General features: G+C 38.0%; 1 protein-coding gene across 1 annotated transcript in view; it reads left to right on the top strand.

Moving 5' to 3' along the window:
• SMG1 (SMG1 nonsense mediated mRNA decay associated PI3K related kinase) overlaps window positions 1-25,699 on the top strand; it is a 100,216-nt gene that overhangs the window by 6,034 nt on the left and 68,483 nt on the right. Inside the window, exons 2-4 of the mRNA XM_081556405.1 lie at window positions 21,381-21,544; window positions 22,051-22,206; window positions 24,460-24,596. Coding sequence (XP_081412531.1) covers window positions 21,381-21,544; window positions 22,051-22,206; window positions 24,460-24,596 — 457 coding nt within the window. The remainder of the gene's footprint in view (window positions 1-21,380; window positions 21,545-22,050; window positions 22,207-24,459; window positions 24,597-25,699) is intronic.

Raw genomic sequence — 25,699 nt, forward strand, 5'->3', positions numbered from 1 at the left:
TTGAGAAAAAATTTGTCCTTGTGTAGATTCGGTGAATTTCACAAATGCATACACCTGTGTAACCATGACCCCGATCAAGATACAGATACACAATGACTTTGCAGCTGGATAACTTCCCTTCCCGCTGCACGTTGTCCCACCCTCACCACTAGACCAAACCAAAACAGAACCTTGGCAGACTATACATGTGGATCTTGCCTTAAAGTTATTATAGAAAGGAAATCTTTGAATATTATCTTGTAATTGATTACTAACTTATGGTTTCTGCAGATTGATAACCTTATCATCTTCAACATATTTCTGTTATTCCTCTTTTGCTATAAACAGACTTGGGATCTCTGAAGAGCTTTGTGAAAGTAGTTTCAGATGGATCTACTGTTAACCTTTTCAGGCATTTGAGTCCTGGGACACAGAGGAGCTCTTCTAAGTTTGTTGGCTAAACTTATTCCTGTGAGGTACAGGTTCACAAACCTTTCTGTGGCCTCTTGCACCTACTGTTGGTAGCTTTGCTTTTCGTGTTCTCTCTAATGTAGGCATTGTGCTTCCCTTAAGATCCTTACCCTGCCTCTGCCCTCTGTACTCCTTTCCAAATCTTGCTACAGATCTACAGTGAAAGCTAACTGTCCTAGGCACTTCAGTCTTTTTTTTGTTCCCCCAACTAGTTTAAATCCCCAAGGGCTGATGGTGAGTTATTTTCTCTGTTGCTTCTGTGTACTTGCCCCAAAGCACTCCCCAGACTAATTTCTGGCTTATTTAGGGCCTTTGAATGTCCCGTTCTTGCATGTAGCTACCGCAGAGATTGCTCTTCTCAGAGTGCCTGACCTGGGTGTTTTCATGCTGTTTCAGCCTAATTGTCACCTCCTCAGTGAGAAGCAGCAGCCTTCTCTAATAACTTCTCTAATAATACTCACTATGTGAGTTTTTTGTGTATCTTCTCCATAATGGTTCTCCTTCTGTATCCCTCCTTCCCTACTAGTGCATCAATAAATAGTAAACACTCTAAATCTGAGTGTTCTTTCTCATCTAAGTATGTGAAAATGGAATTCCGCAAGTTTATTTTTGTGTTCAGAGTTAACCTCAGGGCTTAGAACACTGTTACTGTAGGAGACATTTTGAGGGAGACTGTTCCTTATACAGTAGCCTTGTTAGCCTGAGGCAGCAGCTTCATTAAGTTGATGCAACAAGTTCAAAGGGACAGTGTGGTAGTGGGCTGAGGTGGCCAGATCAAACTAGGGTCATGGAGTTTTATCCATCTTGAAGAAATACTTTGCTCACATATTTATTTATTGAAAAAATATGTTTATTTTTTTGGCTGTCCTGGATCTTAGTTGTTGCATGTGGAATCTAGTGCCCCAATCAGGGATTGAACACTGGGCTCCCGCATTGGGAGTGTATAGTCTTAGCCACTGGACCACCAGGGAAGTCTCTGCTCACGTATTTATTAAAGTTAGTTAGTTTACACACTGACAGTTTATCCCATATCTGTTGTATCTGTTTGTACACTATTTAGATAGTCTAATCACGAAAAAGTTAAGCACTGGGTTGAGCCTCTTTTGGCCTTCCATTAGAATGCCTGAGAAAACAAACCTTGCCAGTTGTATGCCTACTGATTGGGGAAAGACTAAAACCCCAAATTTCCAAGATCAACAAGTTTCTTTCATAGTAATCTGCATACCCTTTGAAAAAAGGAGATTATATCCCTGTTAGAAATCATTCCTTTGGAAGTTAATGTTGCTATTCATAGTATGTCTGGAATCTCATGTTTATTATGTAAAAACCTTTTACAGACTTTCTGTGTTTATTAAAATTTTTTTCAGAGGAGAAGTTTCCAGGAAATTTCCTGGCGGTTCAGTGGTTAGGGCTCAGCTCTTTCGCAATTGGGGCTTGGGTTCTATCACTGGTAGGGGAACTAAGACCCCACAAGCCTGGAGGCCAAAAAAACAAAAAAAAAGAAAAGAGGAGTTTCTGATACCAGAATTGTAATTTGCTTTTTGGTATGGAGTTTCCTAAATTATGCTATATCTTTTTTTTTAAATTAGGAAAGGCATTACTTTTTTTTCCTTTACCTTTTTTAATCAATAAAGAACCTTGACAGTGCTCTTATAGGTCCACAAGAAAGTTAGTTCAGGCTCTGCAGTGGCTGAATTATATGTATATTTATGCATATTTTTTTTAAAAAATATTAAGCTTAGCATTTACTAGATATTTATTTTTGGTTGGTATCTGTATTGATACCTTCCTGCCGATTAGTTAAGAGGCTTCAATAGTAAGCATATCTTGGACTGTGTAGTGATATATTTTAGTTTTTCCTCTGTATTTGACAGCAATGATAACAATTTTATTTTTTACTGCTGAAGTTCTTTGAATTAAAAAACTTCTCTCATTTAAATTTAATTGAAAATTTTTCTTTTTAGTATTTTAATCGGATTTTAAAAAATGTGTGTATATTGTGTGTGTGTGTGATTGGAATTTTAACTTTCAACTTGGAATATTTAGTTATTTGAAGCAACTCATGACTCTTGCTATTTCCGTTTCTTGAAGGTCTTTGTAGTTTATATTCCTGATAACAGGGCCCCTGGAATCTTTGTCTGAATTATATCACTTTATTTCTATTCTCTTTTCTTTGATTCTAATGCTGAAAGTTCAGACTCATTGCTTTAATGACAGAGTGTATGTTGACTTCCTGTGATTTGTCAGAAATTAAGCAGAAAAATCTGTTAATTTGAGGAAAAATGTCAGACTTTTTTCTGTCCTCTGTATAAAGGGACTCTCTTCTGATTAGATGACTAAAAAGATTCAAAGATGATAACCAGTATCACACAGTATGGTAAAGATGAATTAATATGTATTTAATTGGAAAGAAAGCACATTCTAGATTTTCTTTTCTAAAAAGATTGATTTTCTTGCTGTCCTTATATTCTTTTGATAAATGTAAAGAAAAATGAAAATTGTTTCCCAAAAGTAAGGTAATGAAACTTGGGATTTAGTGTCTTCATTAGTCGGGTTTGTAGAGAAATCTACCTTGAGGCACCGTTTGTATTGTTTTTGTAGGACTTGAGTTAGACTTTTGACTGCTAGAAATGATTAATTGTCCTTACTTGAAATATTGAGATCATTTTAATATGTGGTATCTTGTTTCTTTTTTTAAAAATACTGGAATTAAAGATAAATTTGTGCTTAATATTGTGTCCCTTTATTTAGTTAAAGTGGCCCGTCTTGCGTAGCTTCTATAATGCTAGTATTCCCTGTGTTTTTACTGTAATCTTATTGAAGATATAAAACTTACACCGCAGTGCTCTTCTCCCCCCTTTTAGTCTATTTAAAAATCCACTTGTTGTGTTAGTACAGTTACACTGGAGGAGTTAAAAATAGAATGAGAGTGTTTTAAATTCTTCTCTAAGATATATTTGTTTTTAAGAATGTGTGCATTTTTAGTTTTTTTTCTTTACAAATATTTGTCTTGAGAGGCTGGTGTCGTGAAAACAGCAGTGTACTAAGCATGAGAAGATAGAAGTCTTTTGTACTGACATTACCAGCTGTCCCTCAGGAGGTAATTCTTGCTTTTCCTAAGATAATAGGGTTGTGTGGGTTAAAGATTAAGTTTGGGAAATTACTTTCAAAACTATCAAGTGCTATACAAATAATACTTAATGTTGCCACATCTGAATCAAATTAGGAATTTTAAAGAATGTCCCTCTTTTATCTCTTCCTCAAAGAGTTTTAGAATTGACTAACCTAGATAGCATATTAAAAAGCAGAGACATTACTTTGCCAACAAAGGTCCGTCTAGTCAAGGCTATGGTTTTTCCAGTAGTCATGTAGGGATGTGACAGTTGGACTGTGAAGAAAGCTGAGCACCGAAGAATTGATGCTTTTGAACTGTGGTGTTGGAGAAGACTCTTGAGAATCCCTTGGACTGCAAGGAGATCCAACCAGTCCATCGTAAAGGAGATCAATCCTGGGTGTTCATTGGAAGGACTGATGTTGAAGCTGAAACTCCAATACTTTGGCCACCTGATGGGAAGAGTTGACTCATTGGAAAAGAGCCTGATGCTGGGAAGGATTGAGGGCAGGAGAAGAAGGGGATGACAGAGGATGAGATGGCCGGATGGCATCACCGACTTGATGAACCTGAGTTTGAGTAAACTCCGGGAGTTGGTGATGGACAGGGAGACTTGGCGTCCTGCGATTCTTGGGGTTGCAAAGAGTTGGACACGACTGAGCAACTGAACTGAACTGATGCACTTGTACCTAGACTCAAGTTTAGATGTCATTCTTCTCTTCTAATACGCTGACACCACAATGTGTACATGTGTGTATAGTTACTTATAAAAATCTCATAAAGGCCATTTATGTCAAGTCTCTCAGAGGATATATGACTGGAAGCTCATATAATTGTTAAATTTGTTGTTCTTCTCTATATCTTATAAGTCACACTCTTAGAATTTGATACCAGTTGAAATTGTGGGCCAGCAAAAATAATCTAATCTTCGTGACCGCATTTATTGTAGGGAAGGTGCAGTGGAATTAAATACAGACGGGGTACCTTGCTTAACTTTCATTATACAGTAAGAATTTAAGAACTAATTCTCATAAGAACATCAGTTGAATGCTACATTGTGTTTCTCTCCCCTATTCTAGTATGTATGTATGTATGTTTGTTTTAAAGGGAGTGGGGAAATCATGGAATCATGGAAAGAGTTGACTCTGCCAGTGTTATAGTTTGAAGTATGTAAAAAAAAAAAAAGGATCATATATATCATCTAAACAGATACGAATTAATGAAATTTTGTATCATTATGCAATGTATATACTGTATTAAGCTATCATGAAATTTTGGTACTGTTTAAAATTATGGCACTATAAATTTACTCAAAATGGGTCAATGCTCTCTCCCCAGGAACTTCATATCTAGAAACTGATTTTTTTCTTTCATTGTAAGATTTTTATTTTATACCACTTAAATCAATCTGATACATGTGTGTTTAGTATAAAATGTACTAGAAGAAAAAGATGGGGTTTGTATAGGCTTTTTGAGTTTGTATAGGCTTTTTGAGTTTGTATAGGCCTTTTGAGTTTAAAGTGGCTTAAGTGATGATTTTGAACTGTTTCATAGCTTTCTCAAACTTATGGCTACTTTAAATACCTCAGTGTATTTCTGGCTACTGCTGAGCACAGTGCGAGCAGTGTTTCCTGGCTCTTGATTGCTGCTTACTAGTATGTTTCAGTAGCTACCCCAAACTGACTTCATTTAATAAATATTTCTACAGTTGAAAGAATAATGTGGTTTTTGTGAAAAGTATCTTCCTTTTCCAATTATTTGATTTAGGAGTCCATGTTTTTGAGATATATCTGTAAGACCTTATTATTTGTTTATGTTTAAATAGGGGAGGATACTTAAACATAAACTTAACACTCAGCATTCAGAAAACTAAGTAGGGAGGATACTTAAACATAAACTTAAAACTCAGCATTCAAAAGACTAAGATTATGACATCCGGTCCCATCACTTCATGGCAAATAGATGGGGAAACAGTGGAAACAGTGGTAGACTTTATTTTCTTGGGCTCCAGAATCACTGCAGATGGTGATTGCAACCATGAAATTAAAAGACACTAGCTCCTTGGAAGAAAAGCTAGACAGCTTGGAAGACAAACCTAGACAGCATATTAAAAAGCAGAGACATTACTTTACCCACAAAGGTCTGTCTAGTCAAAGCTATGGTTTTTCCAGTAGTCACGTGTAGATGTGAGAGTTGGACCATAAAGAAAGCTGAGCGCTGAAGAATTGATGCTTTTAAACTGTGATGTTGGAGAAGACTCTTGAGAGTCCCTTGGGCTGCAAGGAGATCAAACCAATCTATCCTAAAGGAAATCAGTCCTGAATACTCATTGGAAGGACTGATACTGAAGCTCCAATACTTTGGCCACCTGATGCGAAGAGCTGACTCACTGGAAAAGACCCTGATGCTGGGAAAGACTGAAGGCAGGAGAACGAGATGACAGAAGACGAGATGGTTGGATGGCATCACCAACTCAATGGACATGAGTTTGAGTAAGCTCCTGGGGATGGTGAAGAACAGGGAAGCCTGGCATGCTGCAGTCCATGGGGTCATAAAGAGTCAGACACGACTGAGCGACTAAACAACAAAGGAGAGGATATGGCTGTTTAAGGAACAGCTCTGAAAAAGAAGTTCCAGTGCTTAGGTAGGAGGGTTTACCATACATATTTTACCACTGATTACAGGTAGTATGTTTCTTCACCAATTTGGTGTTAATAGTGTATTTCCTACCCCAGGATACCTAAGACGATAGGTCCTAGAGGAGTTATTGGAGATGTTGAAAGGCGTCAGGGTCCATTTAAAAATCCAGTTGCTGTCTTAGTATAGTTGTGTTGGTAAAGTTAAAAGTAAAACCAAGGAGTTTCGATTTCTCTTAGGTGTATTTATTTTTTAAGAGGGTTGGAGTGGGGGTCACGTTTCTAATTTGAGAATACCCTAAAGATATTTCTGGTAGTGTCTCTGTTGAAAATCATGTGTGGAATATGAAATTCAGTGTCTTTTCCATGCTTGCCATTGTATTTGAGATGTGATGCATGTTAAGGGGCGCATATTAGAATATTGCTCTTTTGTTGCCGAAATCCTTGACTATGCCCAGGACTTGTAGGGTATACCATACCATTATGGCAGTAGAGCCTAACTCGATAATAGTTTTTTTAAAAATACCTTTGTCGAATTGTGTCATATTTATGTTTTCTTAAAAGCAGAGACATTACTTTGCCAACAAAGGTCCGTCTAGTCAAGGCTATGGTTTTTCCAGTAGTCACGTATGGATGTGAGAGTTGGACTATAAAGAAAGCTGAGTGCCGAAAAATGGATGCTTTTGAACTGTGGTGTTGGAGAAGACTCTTGAGAGTCCCTTGGACTGCAAGGAAATCCAACCAGTCCATCCTAAAGGAAATCAGTCCTAAATATTCATTGGAAGGACTGATGTTGAAGCTGAAACTCCAATACTTTGGCCACCTGATGGGAAGTACTGACTCATTGGAAAAGACCCTGATGCTGGGAAAGATTGAAGGCAGGAGGAGAAGGGGATGGCAGAGGATGAGGTGGTTGGATGGCATCACCGACTCAATGGACAGGAGTTTGAGTAAACTCCGGGAGTTGGTGATGGATAGGGAAGCCTGGTGTGCTGCAGTCCATGGGTTGCAAAGAGTCGGACATGACTGAGCTGCTGAACTGAACTATGTTTTCTTAATGTGTTATGAGTGATTTTTGGCAACCACATCATTTTTCTTGACTTGTAAAAAAAAAAAAATAGTGATGATTTGTTTATACTTTGCTTACCCCTCCCCCAACCTTAGTTTTCAGGACTTTTTAAAGATGGTTTCACACATTTCTTATAAAACACTCTGCCTTTTCTTTGATTAGAGTCCCAATCTGGTTTTAAGACTTTTCCTTTTAGGATTCCTTTAGTGTTTAACTCTTGGTGGTGGTGTAGTCGCTAAGTCGTGTCTGACTCTTGGGACCCCATGGACTAGAGTCTGCCAGGCTCCTCTGTCCGTAGGAATTCTCCAGGCAAGAATATTGGAGTGGGCTGCCATTTCCTTCTCCAGTGATCCTTAATCTTCCCTATCCTCAGGGGCTATGTTTGGCATTAGTTGGAGAGTTTGGGTGGGGATGAGGGGGCGGGACATGTTTCTTTGTAGACTTTCAGTCTTTTTGTCCTATTCTACTAGGAGGTCATGGAGTAAGAGATTTCCTTTCCATCTTGGCAATTTCCCAGGCTGAATGGGATGTTTCTAAAGTACTTCCAGGACTTGCTGACAAAAGAGGAAGATAAGCAATGCAAAAATGGTAGCTGAAGCAGTTTTATTTAAGGCTGTAAACCAACTTGGGTTAAAAATAAACTTCAGAGGAAAGTAAGTCAAATTACTGTGCTTTAGATTTGGGAGCCTTCAGGTGAACAATTATTTAGCATTAACAAAATTTTTTTGTTAAATACTGAGAATTGAATTCATATTTGTATTGAAGATTAAAAGCATACCAGATTTTATAGCTATCAATATTGTTAATGCCTAGTAGGATATGAGTTTATGCCAGATGAAGTACATGATACTTAACATACATAAAATAGCTTAGAAGTGGATTGCCTGCCTCTCTCAAGCAATGATTTTTCTAATTTTGCTCGCCATAGTGCTTTGACGCTTGTGTCAAAAATTGATGCTTTTGTACTGTGGTGCTGGAGACGACTCTTGAGAGTCTCTTGGACTGCAAGGAGATCAAACCAGTCAATCCTAAAGGAAATCAGTCCTGAAAATTCATTGGAAGGACTGATAGTGAAGCTGAAACTCCAATACTTCGGCCACCTAATGAGAAGAACTGACTCATTGGAAAAGACCCTGATGCTGGGAAAGATTGAAGGCAGGAGGAGAAGGGGGTGACAGACGATGAGATGGTTGGATGGCATCACCAACTTGATGGACTTGAGTTTGAGCAAGCTCCGGGAGTTGGTGATGGACAGGGAAGCCTGGCATGCTGCAGTCCATGGGGTTGCAAAGAGTCGGACATGACTGAGCGACTGAACTGAGCTGAGTGCTTTGACTCTTTAAAATTTTTTGAAAATGAGTAGGCAATGTGAGTAGGTTTGTTTCTGTACCCTGCCTAGGTTAATCCTTCCCAAGCTTAAAGTTCAGAGACTAACTGAAGTTTAGTTAGTGCTAAATAGTATCTGCATTCCTCAAAACTCAGAAGAACTCTAGGGCATGTAAATTGTATCCCAGTAAGTCAAACATAAAGGAAATATTGTATTTCTTTACAGTAAAGGTATAAAAATAAGTAAAAGACCACTGGGCTTCCCAGGTGACACAGTGGTAAAGAATCTGGTAAGTTCTTTACCCTTTGGTAAATTCAGACACTAACAGTCTTTGATTTCACTGGAGAGTATCCAGTGCTACATTTTTGCTTTTCCATTGAAAATGACTACTAAATTTGGTAGGCAATGTAAAACATGAAATATCAAATTATTAAAAATCAATGGCCTTTTTTGTGCTCATTTGCTCAGTGGTGTCTGACTCTGTGTGGCCCCATGGACTGGAACCTGCCACGCTCCTCTGTCCATGGAATTTTCCAGGCAGGAATACTGGAGTGGGTTACCACTTTCTCCTCCAAGGGATCTTCCCAACGCAGGGATCAAACCCACATCTCTTTCATCTCCTGCATTGGCAGGTAAATTCTTTACCACTGTGCCACCTGGGAAGCCTCATGGTCTTTTACTTATTTTTATGTCTTTACTGTAAAGAAATATGTAAAGAAAATAGTGTAAAGAAAAAAAAAATGACCACCACAGTCAAGCTATCAATAATTCCATCATCCCCTCCACACTGCACCTCCAAGTTTCCTTGTTCCCTTTTATAGTCAACTTCTCCTAGTCCTTGATAACAACTGGTCTTTTTCCCCCCTATAATTTTGTCTTTTCAAGAATGTTATAAATAAGTTTTGAAAGAATTGTGGTAAAATACACATAAAATTTACCATTTTACAATTCAGTGGTATTAAGTACATTCACAGTGTGTGCAGCTGTGACCAACATCTAGTTCCAGAGCTTCTTGTCATCCCAGATCAAAACCCAGTACCAATTAAGCAGTCAATCCAAATTTTCCCATCTTCCCAGCCCCTTGCAACCACAGATCTACTTTCTTTATGGATTTGTCTATTCTGGATATGTCATATAATTGGAATCATGTAATATGTAGCCTTTTATGTCAGACCACTTTGACTTAGTATAATATTTTCAAGGGTCATCCATGTTGTAGTAGGTATGGCTGAGTAATCTTCCATTGTATAGATTTACACATTTTGTTTATCCATTCATTGTTTGATGTGCATTTGAGTTTCTGCCTTTTTGCTACTGTAAATAGTGTTGTGGTGGACATTAATGTGTAAGTTTTTGTTTGAACACTTGTTTTCAGTTCTTTGGGGCATATACTTGGGAGTTGATTGGAGTCGATTTGCTGAATCATGTGATAATTCTCTGTCTAACTTTTTGAGGAAATGCCAAACTGTTTCTGAAGTGGTTTCTAGCATTTTACATTTTCATAAGCAGTGTATGAGGGCTCTAAATTTTCCATCTCACAACATTAGTTATTTATCATTAACAAATTTTTTGACTCTTCTAATGGATGCTTTCTCTTTGTGGTTTTGATTTGCATTTTCCTCCAGGTGGTGCTAGTGTTAAAGAACCCACTTGCCAATGCAGGAGACATAAGAGGCTTGGTTTCAATCCTTGGGTCAGGAAGATCCCCTGGAGAAGGGAATAGCAGCCCACTCCAGTCTTCGGAGAAGGCAATGGCACCCCACTCCAGCACTCTTGCCTGGAAAATCCCATGGATGGAGGAGCCTGGTAGACTACAGTCCATGGGGTCGCTAAGAGTTGGACACGACTGAGCGACTTCACTTGCACTTTTCCCTTTGATGCATTGGAGAAGGAAATGGCAACCCACTCCAGTGTTCTTGCCTGGAGAATCCCAGGACGGGGGGGCCTGGGGGGCTGCCGTCTACGGGGTCGCACAGAGTCGGACATGACTGAAGCGACTTAGCAGCAGCAGCCAGTGTTCTTGCCTGGGAAATCTCAAGGACAGAGAAGCCTGGTGGTCTACCGTCCATAGGGTCGCAAAGAGTCAGACATGACTGAAGTGACTTAGCAAGCATTTGCCAGTGAAGTTGAGCAACTTTTCATGTGCTAATTGGCCATATGTATATCTTTGGAGAACTGTATCTATTCAGGTCTTTTGCCCATTTTTAAATTTGATCGTTTTCTTGCTTAGTTATAGGCGTTCTTTATATACTAGACTCTTAAGAGATACATGATTTGCAAGTATTTTCTCTGGTTTTGTGAGTGGTCTTTTAACTTAGTATCCTTTGCACAAAAATGAGACTTGTAATATGCATATTAAGTAGATTTGAAAAAATTCAGAATTCATTTAAATGTATTACTGAATCCATCCCTTTCTATTACTGGGTTCTTTTTTGTGTTACAAGACAAAGTTTTTACTTAAATAATCATAATGGATTTTGATCCAAGGTCATCTTCTAGTTGCCCTCCACTCTCCCTGCAGCATCATGCTGTTCTCCTTTCCCTATGAAAGGTGTGTGGTGTTAGATAATATAATACGTCTGCCTTCAGTGCTGACATCTCAAACTAGTGAACAAATTGAAGCTAGTATGGAACTACTAAAGTGCAAGCTAGTGTGGTACTTGTGCTGTAAGAGTTTAAAGAAGGTACTGAATCATAGGATTTTTTTTAATCCTGAAATCACAGAACATTTTATAGTCCTAATTGGAATTTATACTAACAGTTCTTTTCTTTCTAGATGGTAAATTCTTAGAGGGTTGGAACTATCTTATTTAGTTCATCTTTTGGAGTTATTACTCTTAATTAGTGCTCTTGTAGAAAATAACCAAGAAAACATTGTTGATTTTTAATAGAACATATGGGAGAGGGAGTATGGGTTCTAGGTTGAATCTTGAAGAAAAATTCGTGTTGGGTTAAGTTAGGGGACTGCATTCTAGAGTTAAGAGAAAGGCCTTGATTGTGAGAAGAGGCAGTCATAGGAAATAATTTTTTGCCCTCTAGGCAATGGGAATACAGTGATAAGCAACACTGACAGGTTCCTGCCCTTCTGGACTTTACAGTCTCCTGGCAGAACACAGTTAAATAAACTTCTCCAATGGTCTAAGAGTTAAGGAACTGTTAGGTTCTCTGGTAGTACTTATGTAACAGGGATTCCTAGTCTGTTTCAGGGGAATCAGAAACTTTGCAAAGGAAAGCTAAAGCTTAAAGGACATTGAAAGATTAATGAGGGCCAAGGACAAGGCTGTTCCATGCAGACAGGCTTATTAACAAGGTCCCTGGGGCACTGAAAGAATGGGATGGATGGGGCACAGAATGTAAAAGGATTACAAGAGTGTGGAGAGTTAGCTGAAAAGGGAAGTAAGGTCCATAAGATGAAAATGGCAGTGGGAGGACATCACATTTGTGTTTTATTAGAATTGTTTTTTTTGCAGTCTGGGGAGAAATGGAATAGAGGTGAGAACTAGGGGTGGAAAACATACTATTAGTTAGGTGTAAACGTAATTGCAGTTGCAGACTGTGAATTTTAAATCATTATAAACTAGGCTCAAACACATCTTTATTTACCAAAATAGGAACCATTGCAATCAACACATTTTTGCCAATGAGGAATAAGTTTGTTTATTCCTGTAGTGTAAAAATTTGGGATTTGATCAACTCTTGGAAAGCATTTTCTGCCTCCTGCTGGTTGTGGAAACATTTTCCCTGCAAAAAGTCATTGAGTTTCTTGAAGAAAGTGGTAGTTGGATGGTGAGAGGTCGAGTGAAGATGGCAGATGAGGCAAAACTTCGTAGCCTAATTCATTCAACTTTTGAAGCGTTGGTTGTGCGACATGCGGTCAGGTGTTGTGGAGAAGAAGTGGATCCTTTCTGTTGACTGATGCTGGCTGCAGGTGTTGCAGTATTTGGTGCATCTCATTGATTTGCTGAGCATACTCTCAGATGTAATGGTTTTGCCAGGATTCAGAAAACTGTAGTGGATCATACTGGCAGCAGACCACCAAGCAGTGACCACGACATTTTTTGGTGCATGTTTGACTTTGGAAAGTGCTTTGGAGCTTTTTCTTGGTTCAGCCACTAAGCTGGTCATTGCTGGTTGTCATATAAAATCCACTTTGCCTCACATGTCCCAGTCTGATCAAGAAATGGCTCGTTGTTGTGTAGAATAAAAGATGACACTTCAAAATGACAGCTTTTTTTTATTTTTGGTCAGCTCATGCGACACCGACTTATCCAGTTTTTTCACCTTTCCAATTTGCTTCAAATGGCAAATGACCGTAGAATGGTCGATGTTGAGTTCTTTGGCAACTTCTTGTGTAGCTATAAGAGGATCAGGTTTGATGATCTTCTCAGTGGGTCATTGTCAACTTCTGGTGGCTGGCCACTGCACTTCTCATTTTCAAGGCTCTGGTCTCCTTTGTAAAACTTCTTGAACCACTGCTGCACTGTATGTTCGTTAGCAGTTCCTGGGCCAAATGTGTTGTTGATGTTGGGATGCCTCCGCTGCTTTATGGCACATTTTGAACTCGAATAAGAAAATCACTTGGATTTGCTGTTTGTCTAACATCATTTCCCTAGTCTAAAATAAATATAAAATAAACAGCTAGTTTGTGTCTACTTTGGCCGCCTGATACAAAGTATAAACTTTGGCCACCTGATGTGAAGTACTGACTCATTGGAAAAGACCCTGATGCTGGGAAAGATTGAAGGCAGGAGGAGAAGGGGACAGAGGAAGAGATGATGGATGGCATCACTGACTTAATGGACGTGAGTTTGAGCAAGCTCCGGGAGTTGTTGATGAACTGGGAAGCCTGGTGTGCTGCATTTCATGGAGTCACAAAGAGTTGGACACGACTGAGCAACTGAACTTTACTGAAACAGCTAGTGATAAGTCATTAGCAAAAAAACATAAAGCGAGAAATGTGCACTAAAATGATGTATAACATAACCATATTTAAGAATGTGTTCCAATATCAAATGGCCAAGTTCAATGTAAAACTGCAATTTCTTTTGCACCAACGTAATATGTCTGTCTGACCAAATAGTGCCATTTGTTGGAAAATGCCCACATTTATTAAAGTGGGAGTTCTGGGAAGAAAGGAGCCAGTTGTTGTATTTGAGGCATTAGAACATTAAGACTGCTTTTTTTTGGTTTGGGTATATAGGTCTGGATTTCACTTGGGTGAAGTTAAGACTGCTTTTTTTTTGGTTTGGGTATATAGGTCTGGATTTGAGAGTGCACATCTTTGATGGAGGCCTAGATTTGGGAATTGATGTCATACAGGTGACAAGTATTGCCATCAGCATAGTTTGCGGGAGAGATGAATAGAAGGCCTATGGTCAAGCTTTGAGAAACTCCAAGGCTTAGTGGTGTGGTAGAAGAGGCTGAGTAAGCCTTCATAGGTGCCTGAAAAAGCAGAAGTGGAGAGGTAGGAAGAAATACAGAGTATAACATCCTATAAGCCAAAGGAAGGAAAGAATCTAGTTATTTTGAATTATCAGGATCTGAGCCCAGGTTATTGTAAGGATTCTAAAAAGAAGTTTTCATTCAGCCCACTTCACTCCCCTGTAGGGCACCTTTGTGCAGACCATAGCCTGCTCAGCAGCCTTGTGAAAGCCTGCTGTGAGAGGATGAGTAAGGAGCAACCTGAAATATATCTTGCTTTTAGCAACCTGGAGGTCTTAGTTGGTTTTGCCAAAAGTGATAGAACAGAAGTTGGCTTGCTGTAAACAGAGGAGCTAGTAGAGGTAAAGAAACAATACGGGGAGGAGAGACAATTCTGTTCGACTGCAAAGAGCAAAGGCAGGTTGGTTGGTTGGAGGGATGTGGGATTGATGGAGTTTTTCTGGTTTTTGTGTGTGTGTGTGTGTGCTTTTAATTTGTTTTTGTATTTTTAAGTGGGAGATACTAGAAAATTTTACATGTTTAAGAAGAAGATTCAGTTTGGTGGAAAAGGTAGAGTCCACAGGAGAAAGACTATTTGAAAAGTTCTGTAGTTAGGAGGTTTACTTGTTCCATTGTGTGAGTGTGATGGGAAGAAAGGTTCTGTGTGAGACACAGGTAAACTTGTGGATTGTTGGAAGGAGATTGGCAGGCAGTGGTGGAGTGTTGAAAAGTTATGAGAAGGTAGAAATAGATGGAATCCCATAAAGTTCTAGAGTTGGGTGCATGTGTGTTATCGTATCTTTATTTTTCCTCTTGGTCAAGTAGAGAGAATGTTAGAGAAGGAAGGAGAGAAGGAGGAGAGAATTTAGAAGAGTGTTTTGGAATCTGAAGAGAATGGGGAACAGATAGTGCATGTGGAAGATGAACTTTGGAAGAACCTGGGAACGTGGTACTTGCTGATGGATGATGGGTAATTGATAATTGGATTTATGCAGGATTAGGATTTTGCCAGGTTGGTGTGAGGGAAATATTAAGGGAAGTTAAGGGAAGAGTTATTGAAATGATAGACCATGAAATCTAAACTGATTGAAGAAGGAAGTTAAGAAGAAGGTTCTTGGGTTGGGAAAAGCAGAGAAAGTCACAGGAATTCAAGTTACTAAAAACCTTTTTAGTGGTACAGAGAAAATGTGAATAGAGAGTTGTCAAAAGCAAAACAAGTCATCAGGGGACATTGAGCAAGATGAACTGAAAAACTTATGGGATTTGAAAGACAAGTAACCACCAGTGGTAGTTGCTACTCTGGCAGGAATGGTTCCTGTGGAGCACTTTGGAGCGCTCAGTGTGTGACCCTGGTTTCAGCAAGTTGAAAAGTGAGTGAAGGCAAGGATAATAAATTTTTTCCCAGAGGTTTGGCTGTGAAAAGTCTATCTATACAGTTAGCTTTAGAAGGAGAAAGAGAGCTAAGTGTTTCTTTTCTTTTTTTTTTTCTAGAGGAAAGACCTGAGTGTGTTCATTTGTTGATGATGTGATGAGGGTTCTGTAGATAGGAGGTTTACTTGTTCCATTGTATGAGTGTGATGGGAAGAAAGGCTCTGCGTGAGACACAGGTAAACTTGTGGATTGTTGGAAGGAGGCTGGCAGGCAGTGGTGGAGTGTTGAAGAACCTGTAAGTTAGAACTGAGTTTGCGTTTTTACTCTGCCTTTAATTAGCTAAATAGCTATGCTGCTTTAGGTCACTTGTGGAATCTTTGTCAGCGGTAGTACTGGGGGAAAGAGAAAGGTACAGAAAGTTTGACAGCTGTTTTGGAAAAGCAGAGAACCCTAGCTAGGGAGTCATGGGCAGCATTGAAGACTCAGTTATAGGTAGAGAGCTACACGGGAGTGGTGTATTCAACAACGTTTACACTGAAGACAAAGTGTAGAGGCACATGAAGCGAAGGTTGAGATCTAATGGAGTACCCACGTAGTTACTTACTTGGTCCTTTTTGGTTAATATGGTTTAGAGGTCTGTCAAATAGATGGTGTTTGAGATTGCTTGGGAGGGATATAAACTATATTGAAGTTGAATACTATGTTTTGCTAAAGATATTACATAAAAACAAAATTTACAACCTTTTAAATTTTGCATTAGAGTATATTCAGTGATTTTAAGTATAGGTGCAGAGTTAGAAGGAACATGTCCAGAAGACCACCCTTACTTCTGATAGCAGTTGCAAGTTTGGGGGTCCTCTGGACCACTCTTGGGTTGGATAATTCACTAGAAGGACTTAAAGACTCATCGAAAGCTGTTATACTCATGGTTGCGGCTAAAGGATACAGATTAAAACCAACCAAGGGTAAAGGTACATAGAGCAGAGTCTCAGATACTTCCAAACTCCGAGCTTCTCCCTGTTTCGTGGTATTGACTTGTGATAATACGTATGAATGTTACCAAACATGGAAGCCCAGCCCAACCTTGGTGTCCAGAGTTCTCATGGGGTCCATGATCAATTGCCCACATGCATGAACTTAGGTTTCCAGCCCTACTAAAGGTTGAGTTGATCTATGTGATTCAAAGGCCTCACCATAGATCCCATAGTTTTACTTTCTGGTGTGATGCAAAGTTTCAGGTGGACAGGGACACTCTTATTAGGCATTATATTCCAAAAGTTTAAATACTATCTTCCAGAAGTTGAAGGGTAAGCTCAGGCCTCTCTTTGGGCAAGGTGAAATTCTTTACACTTTTACAACAGTAGTTAAATATATTTTTGTATTTTGAGGCTGCAAAAACTAATTAGTTGAGGTTTGATTGATATTAAAAGTTGATTACTAAAGAACCTATAAATAGGTAATTAAAAATTTGGTATTTAATACTTAATTCTTATTAAGTACCTAAGGAAGTTTCATCAAGAAATATTAGCTGTTAATATTTCATTATAGTAAAACTGAGGCAAACTCATTTATAATTTTTAATTTTGGCATGATGGTTCAATTCTGTTTTATTAAATTTGAACTTACTATTTTCTCCTGTGGCATTTCATATAATGAAGTCCCTGAGCCTCCCAACTTAATTTTTTAGCCAGAGATTCATATTTTAGAGCAGTGTCGCTCATGTGAAAGTGTGATGTACTCAAGTCTCAGAATTATGCGTAATTTCACCTTTTCTCCTACACTTTTTTGAAAGTATGTCTGAATCCAGGTAAGAGATATCACAAGAATAACATTGAATTTATTTTTAAAAGGTAAATTTTTAGTGGTATGAACTGTTAGTATGAAAAACAGCGCATCCTGCAACTTCTTTGTGACAGTGATGCTCTCTTTGAGTGCCACTGCTTCAGAGAATTAACTCAGTCCCACCTCATTGGCTTTAGTGCAGATCTCATTTCCTACTTGGTCCCCATTACAAATTAGATCTCACCATGCAAGTGAAATCCCTTAATGAGCCTAGGTAAAAACAACTTGAAGCAATAGCATGCTTTTTCTGGTGGCACCGCTAGGTGTGGTGTTTGCATCAAGTCATTTTGGGGTGCTTTATGGAAATATTTTCTGGTAGAGAATTCCCTGACTTCACCTCTCCAGGCTGATTTTTCCCCCCTCCTTAGTTGCTTTTCATGATGCTTACAAGAACTGGACTATAAAACCACATTTAGGGGTGACATACTATCCCTAACACTCGGTAGGTTGTTGATGTGAGATCTCAAGGCTTGGGTCAGTGAAAATGAATGATCTCTCTGATTTATTACATTTTATGTATATTGATAATAGGTAACTAAAATGAGTGGTAACTGTATTTGCATGTGATTTGTATGTTATAGTTAACATTTAAGTTCTCTTTGGTTCTAAAAATTTTTTCGCTGCCACCTCAAGCCTCTGTCCTCTACGGCAGAGAGTGGCATTCCATCGCAGTTTTTGCTTCAGCATATGAACCCTAGAAGGCCATAGTGCAACTAAAAGCACCTAACCCATGAATGATATTTGCTTCATGTTTGGAAAACAAATGTTTTAACCCACTGTCCTCACTAATATTGTAACTACTGTCTTACAGATTGACTTGATGCAAAAACATCACAAAGGCTCCATATTATACAGTATGCGATTTTTGAGGTATGAGCTTTAGAAACTTACCTCTCATGTGGCATGTACATCAGGCTTTAACTTCAGTTTAATCATTTTGGGGAATTTATGTATTTCTTTTTTTTTTTCCCTCTCTCTCCATAATATTTTTAGAGTATTAAAGGGGCTGTGGAGGTATTTTTGGGTCCTAGCTAGGATACTTAGTCTTAACAAATACATTTTCTTTTATCACTAAATTGAGATACTAATTCTGGCAGATGATAGTTTTTTCAGCCCTTACAATTAGCTTAACATTTATGCCTGCCTCTTTGAGTTCAGTCTGCATTTTCTTTTTAGTGCCCTTTGATTGCCTCATTTTAAGTGCTTATTTCCATTCTTAACAGTTTTCTATTTATTGGACTGGGATGATCTTGTTGATGCTAACTGCCTGATATTGACTTTTTGAGAACTAAGCTGTCTAGATCTTATAAAAGAAAGATTTTGTATAAATGCTGAACCATTTTGTGTCTTTGGGTTCAGAATATCTATAATTTGAATTCTGGTTAGAAGTGGTTTGATTGGTTTGTATTAAAAGAACCTGGCAACCAGGGAGTTTTTAGACATTTCTGAGACAGTAGTTCTACTCTAGTGAGTTTTTCATTATATTTCTGAAAACTCAAATTCTGGGGAGAAAAGTCTCTGTGTTTATAACTAATGAGATTTTATTTGTAACAAATTGGGAGATTTGTTCTGTTTTTTTGTTTGTTTAATTTTGTATGATTCCTAAGTAGAAATGGATTTCTTTTCTTGGTAGCAGTAGATTGCTTAATTTTTTCAGTGAAGAAGTTAAAATCAGTTTATTGTATACTGAGTATAAAAACTTATTTTGATTGTATTCATATGTTCATTAATGATTTATATTTACCTGTTAGACTGGAAACCTTGAGTATATTTAGTATTATGGACCTACTGACTTTGATTGTACCTTGTAAGCTAAGTATTTCTTAAGAACTTGTTATCTTTCATAAGCCTTATAAAAACATCACATAATCTATAGATATTATCCCCATTTTCTGCAACAGACATCAGAGGCTTGGAAGTTAAGTTGCTTGTGCAAAGTCACACGTACCTTTCCAGTGCTGGAGCTGAGATCTGAGCCTAGATCTTTTTTTTAAACCCGTATTCTCTATTGCCTTGTGTTTAGTGCTATGTCACCAGAAAAAGATACAAATATTTAATATTTAACTCTTCATAGTAAGAGTAGTATATGTAGTCTATATGAAGCATAATGGACATTAGAAATCCAGACTATTTTAATATTTATTTAAATATTGATAAGACTTTAATTATCTTGATGTTTCAGAATTGTTTTATTAATTCATTTGCTAACAGTTTCCTTTTCCAGGTTGTGTTAGGTGCCATACATACAGACAAGTTTCAAGTCTGCCCAAATCATTAAAGCTCATAGATTCTCTTATTTTTCAATTCCCTTTTAGAAATTAATGGTATGTTATGGTTTATTATAGGTGCTCATTGAGTATGCTACTTTTAGGTACGTGGGACAGGTCATTATATAAGTTTTAAAGAGTTCTTATGCTTCATTTAGTGGTAAAGGCATTTAAATGCTTGTAGACTTACTACACTAAGAAAATATCCTCATACATTTTTTAAAAATTCCATAGATTTTATTTTTTCATATGTTGGAAGTTCTGAGCTTTGTTGAGTGAACTCTGAATGTTTGAAGAATATACTCCATTATGGAACTTTAGTTATATGTTTAGTTAGTGTGCTAGCGTTATGAATTTTTATTGTTTCAGATTCAGAGCCTTTAGGAATAATTTAGACTTGTGTGCCATGGAGGTCTCCAAGTTTAATTGAACCTATTTGTCTACATTCTATATTAACAAAAGTTGCAGTAGGTTCTGATCAGGATGTCAGAGCCTATGCAACTTTTTCATATTTAGTATTCTTGTGGGTGGGGACAAGGAAAGGATGATAACCTCTAAATAAAATACACAGACAACTATGTCCTTTTTTATACATGGGGAAGGGAATGGGGTTGAGAAACAGCTAAGTTTCTGCTCTTGCCAGTGTCCTTAATGTCCCCAGATAATGTCACCAAAAAATTATGGTGTAGAAGGTGTTTTAATAAGCATCATAAGAATGACTTTTTTTTTTCCCTAAGAAAGTTGTTCCTCTCCGAAGAAATATGAATATTAGAGGAGCATTTTTCTTCGTATTTTTCATGTGTTGTCATAGAATAGTTAGTGTTGTCTTACATATCTTGATACCTTATTTTTTGAGGGTTGATTGAAGAAAGAATAAGGTTCATGAGAAATTATAGAGTTAGCTTTGTATTTTACTGATAGGGCCATTGGGGCATAGAGATGATCCTTAGATAAGGATACTGATTTTACCTTGGGACTGTGCCACTTGTTTATTAATATTCACATATCTGGGATTATTCTAGGTAGCATTTGAATTTTAAATGGATTATGGACTGCAACCTTCAGCTTTATTGGATTCCTTGGATATCTTTTATTTTCCTCACTTTTTATAATTTTAATAGATACTATTTTTTTAATTGACTTAGTATTATTAATATTCTTTATATAAGCAATCTGTGAGATTGCTTATATAAAGAATATCTATTAATAATGAAGTCCTCAGTATTACCATACATTAAAATAATCTTATTTTTCAGCTGTGTTCTTCTAATATCCTTTTGAGCATGCTTTCAAATTTCATTCTGTAATCTATTTTCCCACCAAATAATCAAGTTACAAATTTAGGTGAGAGAGAGAGAGTGCCACATTGCCGCTAGGCAGTAGTTTAAAAATAATTTGGTAACACTTTGCTCCTGCCTGATATGTTGCCAGTGTTTTTTATTTTTATGACTGAGAAGAGTAATTTTTCCACTGGTTAACCTTCTTATGAGAGAAGGCAATTTAGAAACAACTATTCCTTTTATCAAGTCACGTGAAAAGAACCCTGGACCATGGTGACCAGCTGTCTCAGTTTGCGTGGGACTGAGGGAGTTCATAGGACATGGAACTTTCAGTGCTAAAACCAGTTTAGGTGTTGAGTTGGCCACCCTATTCCTGGAAGTTATTCATATTTCTGAATGAACCTTTAGATGGTAGAGGGGACTGAAAAGCTGGTGTTTCACCCATTGACAATCTCTTCCTAGTTGAAAGACTTCTTATTAGATGTTGGAGTCCTTTTGTATAATAACAATGAGAAGATAGAGGCTTGTATAAAAGAAAGATTTACGATTTGGGTTATCAAAATGTTTTTTTAAAGTTGTAACTTTATACCCTTCTCTCTTTGCAGAACTGATAGTGCATCAGCCGACCCAGATAATTTAAAATACTCTTCATCCAGAGATAGGGGTGGGTCTTCCTCTTATGGACTGCAACCTTCAAATTCAGCTGTGGTGTCTCGGCAAAGGCATGATGATACCAGAATCCATGCTGACATACAGAATGACGAAAAGGGTATATATTATATATTTCCTTATTGCCAGAGGCATGCTTTTGTGTTTTATTTAACCTACTTACTTCTCCTTTTCCTCCTCTTTCCCTTTCTTTCTCTCTCTCCCCTTCTTTTCTTCTAATATGTTTAAAATATAATTATTAAACACAGTGCTGTTCTTGAAACATTTTTTTGAAAGTTTACCCCTTAATTATAAATTTAAATATACTTTTTACACATGCAGTAAAATACATAAGTGCAATTTTCTTCCCCTCCAAATACAGTATTATCACTGAGGCTGAAGTCTTTCCTGACTACTGTCTCTCCTCTGGACTTCTAAAAAGTTTTAAAGTGCAAAATCTGATCTTCTACTGAAGATAACAAAATGAAATCAAGGCATGCATCACAGGGATAGAGTAGAAGCAAAGGCTGGTTGAGCTGCAGATTGAGTCAGAAGGACCTGAACTGGCAGGAATTGATGGAGTGAAACAAAGAGTCCATTGAAATATGTAAATGTTGCTGTTTTCAGGTGTCTACAGTGTCAATGGAGGATCTGGGGAAAATACTTATGGTCGGAAGTCGTTGGGGCAAGAGCTGAGGGTTAACAATGTGACCAGCCCTGAGTTTACCAGTATTCAGCATGGCAGTCGTGCGTTAGCCATCAAAGACATGAGGAAATCACAGGGTAAGACTGGGTGACCTGGGACCATCACACATGCCTCCACTGAGACATCTCCTAAATGCCCTGTTTCATACCAGTGCCTTGCTCGTCTGTGACTTGGTTAGCTTACTGAGTTGACAAACATGTGTTGGTGATAATTGTTTGCATTCTTTTTCCTCTCAACTGTTCCCTAACATAAATTTCTACCAGAAAAGTTTTTAATACTTTTAAAAAGAATGCTCTTAAAATAAGATTAGGAGACTGGATAAGATTTTTAAGAAAGGATTTTCCTGGTTACGTTAGATATTGAACATATAGTGTATAATAGACTTTTCTGCAGCAAGTCCTTCAATTCTTGGGTGACGGTAGGCCCCTAGAGTTCTGTTTAACTCTAGTAAAGGGACTGGGCCCTTTTCTAAAGTTAAACACACAGTTGCTGCTTCTTGCTTTATAACACCAGCCTCACTGAATGGGTAAAGTGTCTTGAACGTTCATAGGATTAGAGGTAGTGGTCTTGGTTCTGAAAGAGAAATTTATTTTATTGGTAAGGCAGATTAAGAAGTCAAGATTTCTGATTTATACACGTTGTTGGATATAATTACTGTTTGGACCTTTACTTTATAACCATTTTTTCCCAGTGAGGAGTGTGTATGTGTTGTGTATCTTAATGAACATTTTTGTATAGAGCTTTTTTTCTTTTGCACGCAGCTTTAAAAAAAAAAGCGATTTTTTTTTTTTTTCTTTTTTTCGCTTCAGTCGTGTCCGACTCTGTGCGACCCCATAGACGGTAGCCCACCAGGCTCCTGTCCCTGGGATTCTCCAGGCAAGAATACTGGAGTGGGAAAAAAGTGATTTCTTTTAGATAAATTTTTCTAAAGTGGAATGACTAAGTCATAGGCCGAAATATCTCTTAAAAGTATTTGAAGTCTTAAGAGTTAGGTATGGTAGAGTTAGGAAGTGACTCTAAAGCTAATTTAGTCTACCTCCCCCTTGCAGGCTCAGAGTTATACAGTTTGCTAGTAGCAGCATTGTAAATACAGCCTAGATTTCTTGACTAATAACCTAAAGACATTTTTAGCACTCATCATTGCTGACTCTAAGCTAGGGCTGACTCTAGGCTAAGGCTTTTTGTAAAATCTTATTCCTTCTCTCAGATGTTATAATTTATTTTATTATCACTTTTCCTTTCATTCCTTAGAAATGGAACTGTCAGACCGTTTAATGTGGTTTGTGTTAACGTACATTCATTAATTATGAATTGCACAGTTGAAAATTTAAAAAGAAAAATTTAACACTATTTAAAGCCATCTTGGTTAGTAGTGTTCAACATTGTTTGAGCATTCCTGCTTGTTCTTATCATTTAAAAAGGGAAGAAAAGTTTGGATTTGCCACTTTCCTTGTGGTGGCATGCCTTGCACATAGTAGGTGGTAATTAGACATTTGTTGAACTGAATGTGTGATTGCAGTTCACCAAAACTTTGCCCTAGGAAACTGATGATGTAACAAGAGGCTCCCCTCCAGTGGGAGACCTAGGTGAGAAAGAGAAGCATGTGACCTCTTTCTGCCTGATAGAGACTTTATCTCTAAACCTGTTGAAGTTTCTTACTTGGGCTGTTTACCTGGATGTTGAAAATAGTTTGGAACAGATCTGAAGGGAATAATTTCTAAGCCTTTCTTTTTTCCTCTTGTCAATTGGTTCTCTGGAATGAGGTGTCTGTGTAGGTTTATCTTTTTTGAGGGTCTGCTGTGTGCCTGGCAGTCTGCTGGGGCTGGGTTTACAGTGATGAAGTGTTATGGCTGGGCTTCCCTGGTGGCTCAGTGGTAAAGAATCCACCTGGCAATGCAGGAGACATGGATTTGGTCCTTGGTCTGGGAAGATTCCATGTGCTTCGAAGCCCTTGTGCCACACAACTGCTGAGCCTGTGCTCTAGAGCCCGGGAGCCACAAGTACTGAGCCCATGTGGAACCCACATGCCCCAACGACTGAAACTCGTGCCCCTGGAGCCCACACTCCACAACGAGAGGCCACCGTAATGAAAAGCCCACACACCGCGGCTCGAGAGTCACCTCTGCTCTCCAAAACTAGAGAGAAAGCTCCTGTGGTAGTAAAGACCCAGCACAGCCCAAAATAAATCAAGTTGTAAAAAATGTTATAGGACTTGCAGTCATTGAGCTTTTCTTTTTAATTGGCTGGTGGGCTGTGATTTTTAATATACTTTAAAATATTTGCGCTATTACATTTCTGTGCTGATTCATCCTCAATGTTTATATTCACAGAGAGATCGATGTCTTATTCTGATGAGTCTCGACTGTCGAATCTTCTTCGGAGGATCACCCGGGAAGACGACAGAGACCGAAGACTGGCTACTGTAAAGCAGTTGAAAGAATTTATTCAGCAACCAGAAAATAAGCTGGTCAGTATAGTATGTTTGGAAATATTGATCAGTTTTGGATATCCATAGTACACTAGATAAAACGTTATCTAAAGTAGTTTAAGAAGGGAAGAGATTTGCTTCTAAGGAAAAATAATAGGGAATTCCAGATTATTTGGCCTATATTACGATCATCTAGAACTTAATTCCCCTAATGTGTAATTTAGCCACAAATGTTGGATCCGTGTTGGTTCCTTCTGCGATAAAGTACTTTTGACCTTTTACATATTTATTCTGTTGTCCTTGGAACTTTTTTATCCTGTGTTCTGGGACAGAATATCTCTCTGTTTTCATAAGTGAAACTGGAGTAGGAGGTACATAATTTGCTCATGGGTAAGTTTGGTCTGGTGGCCAGGGCTAAATAAATGAAAAACTCTTTAAAGTACAGGAGGTGGGAGAATAGCATTGAAACATGTATATTATCATATGTGAAACAGAACACCATTCCATGTTCGATGCATGAGACAAGGGCTCAGGGCCGGGGCAATGGGATGACCCAGAGGGATGGGATGGGGAGGGAGGTGGGTGGGGGGGTCCAGGAAGGGGAACACATGTAAACCCATGGCTGATTCGTGTCAATGTATGGCAAAAACTATTACGATATTGTAAAGTAATTAGCCCCCAACTAAAATAAATAAATTTATAAAAAAAAAATAAAATAAAATAAAGTACAGGAGGGAGTTCCCTGGTGACCTAATGATTAGGATTCTGGGCTTTCATTGCCTTGACCTGGGTTTAGTCCCTGGTTAGGGAACTGAGATTCTGCAAGCTACTTGGCCTGGCCAGAAAAAAAGAATAAAGTACAGGAGCAGTTACAAATTTCTTTGCCCTACAACTAAGTTTCTTACTGTTAAGAACATGATACAGAACAGGAAAAAGTTAATGAAAATGGTATAGTGAGTCAAATGACATTTGGTTCAAAGCAGGTTTCCTCCAGGTCCCCCTGGCCAACTTTATTATGAAAAATTTCAAATACACAGTAAATTGAAAGAATTTTACAGTGAGTATCATAGCATCTAAATTCTGTCATTAACACTTTAACACTTTATGACTTTATCATATATATCTCTACCTCTTCTTCTATC

Source organism: Giraffa tippelskirchi, chromosome 13 (assembly GCF_054371585.1).
Source record: "Giraffa tippelskirchi isolate mGirTip1 chromosome 13, T2T-mGirTip1v1.2.pri, whole genome shotgun sequence".
In the NCBI taxonomy this organism is placed as follows: domain Eukaryota; kingdom Metazoa; phylum Chordata; class Mammalia; order Artiodactyla; family Giraffidae; genus Giraffa; species Giraffa tippelskirchi.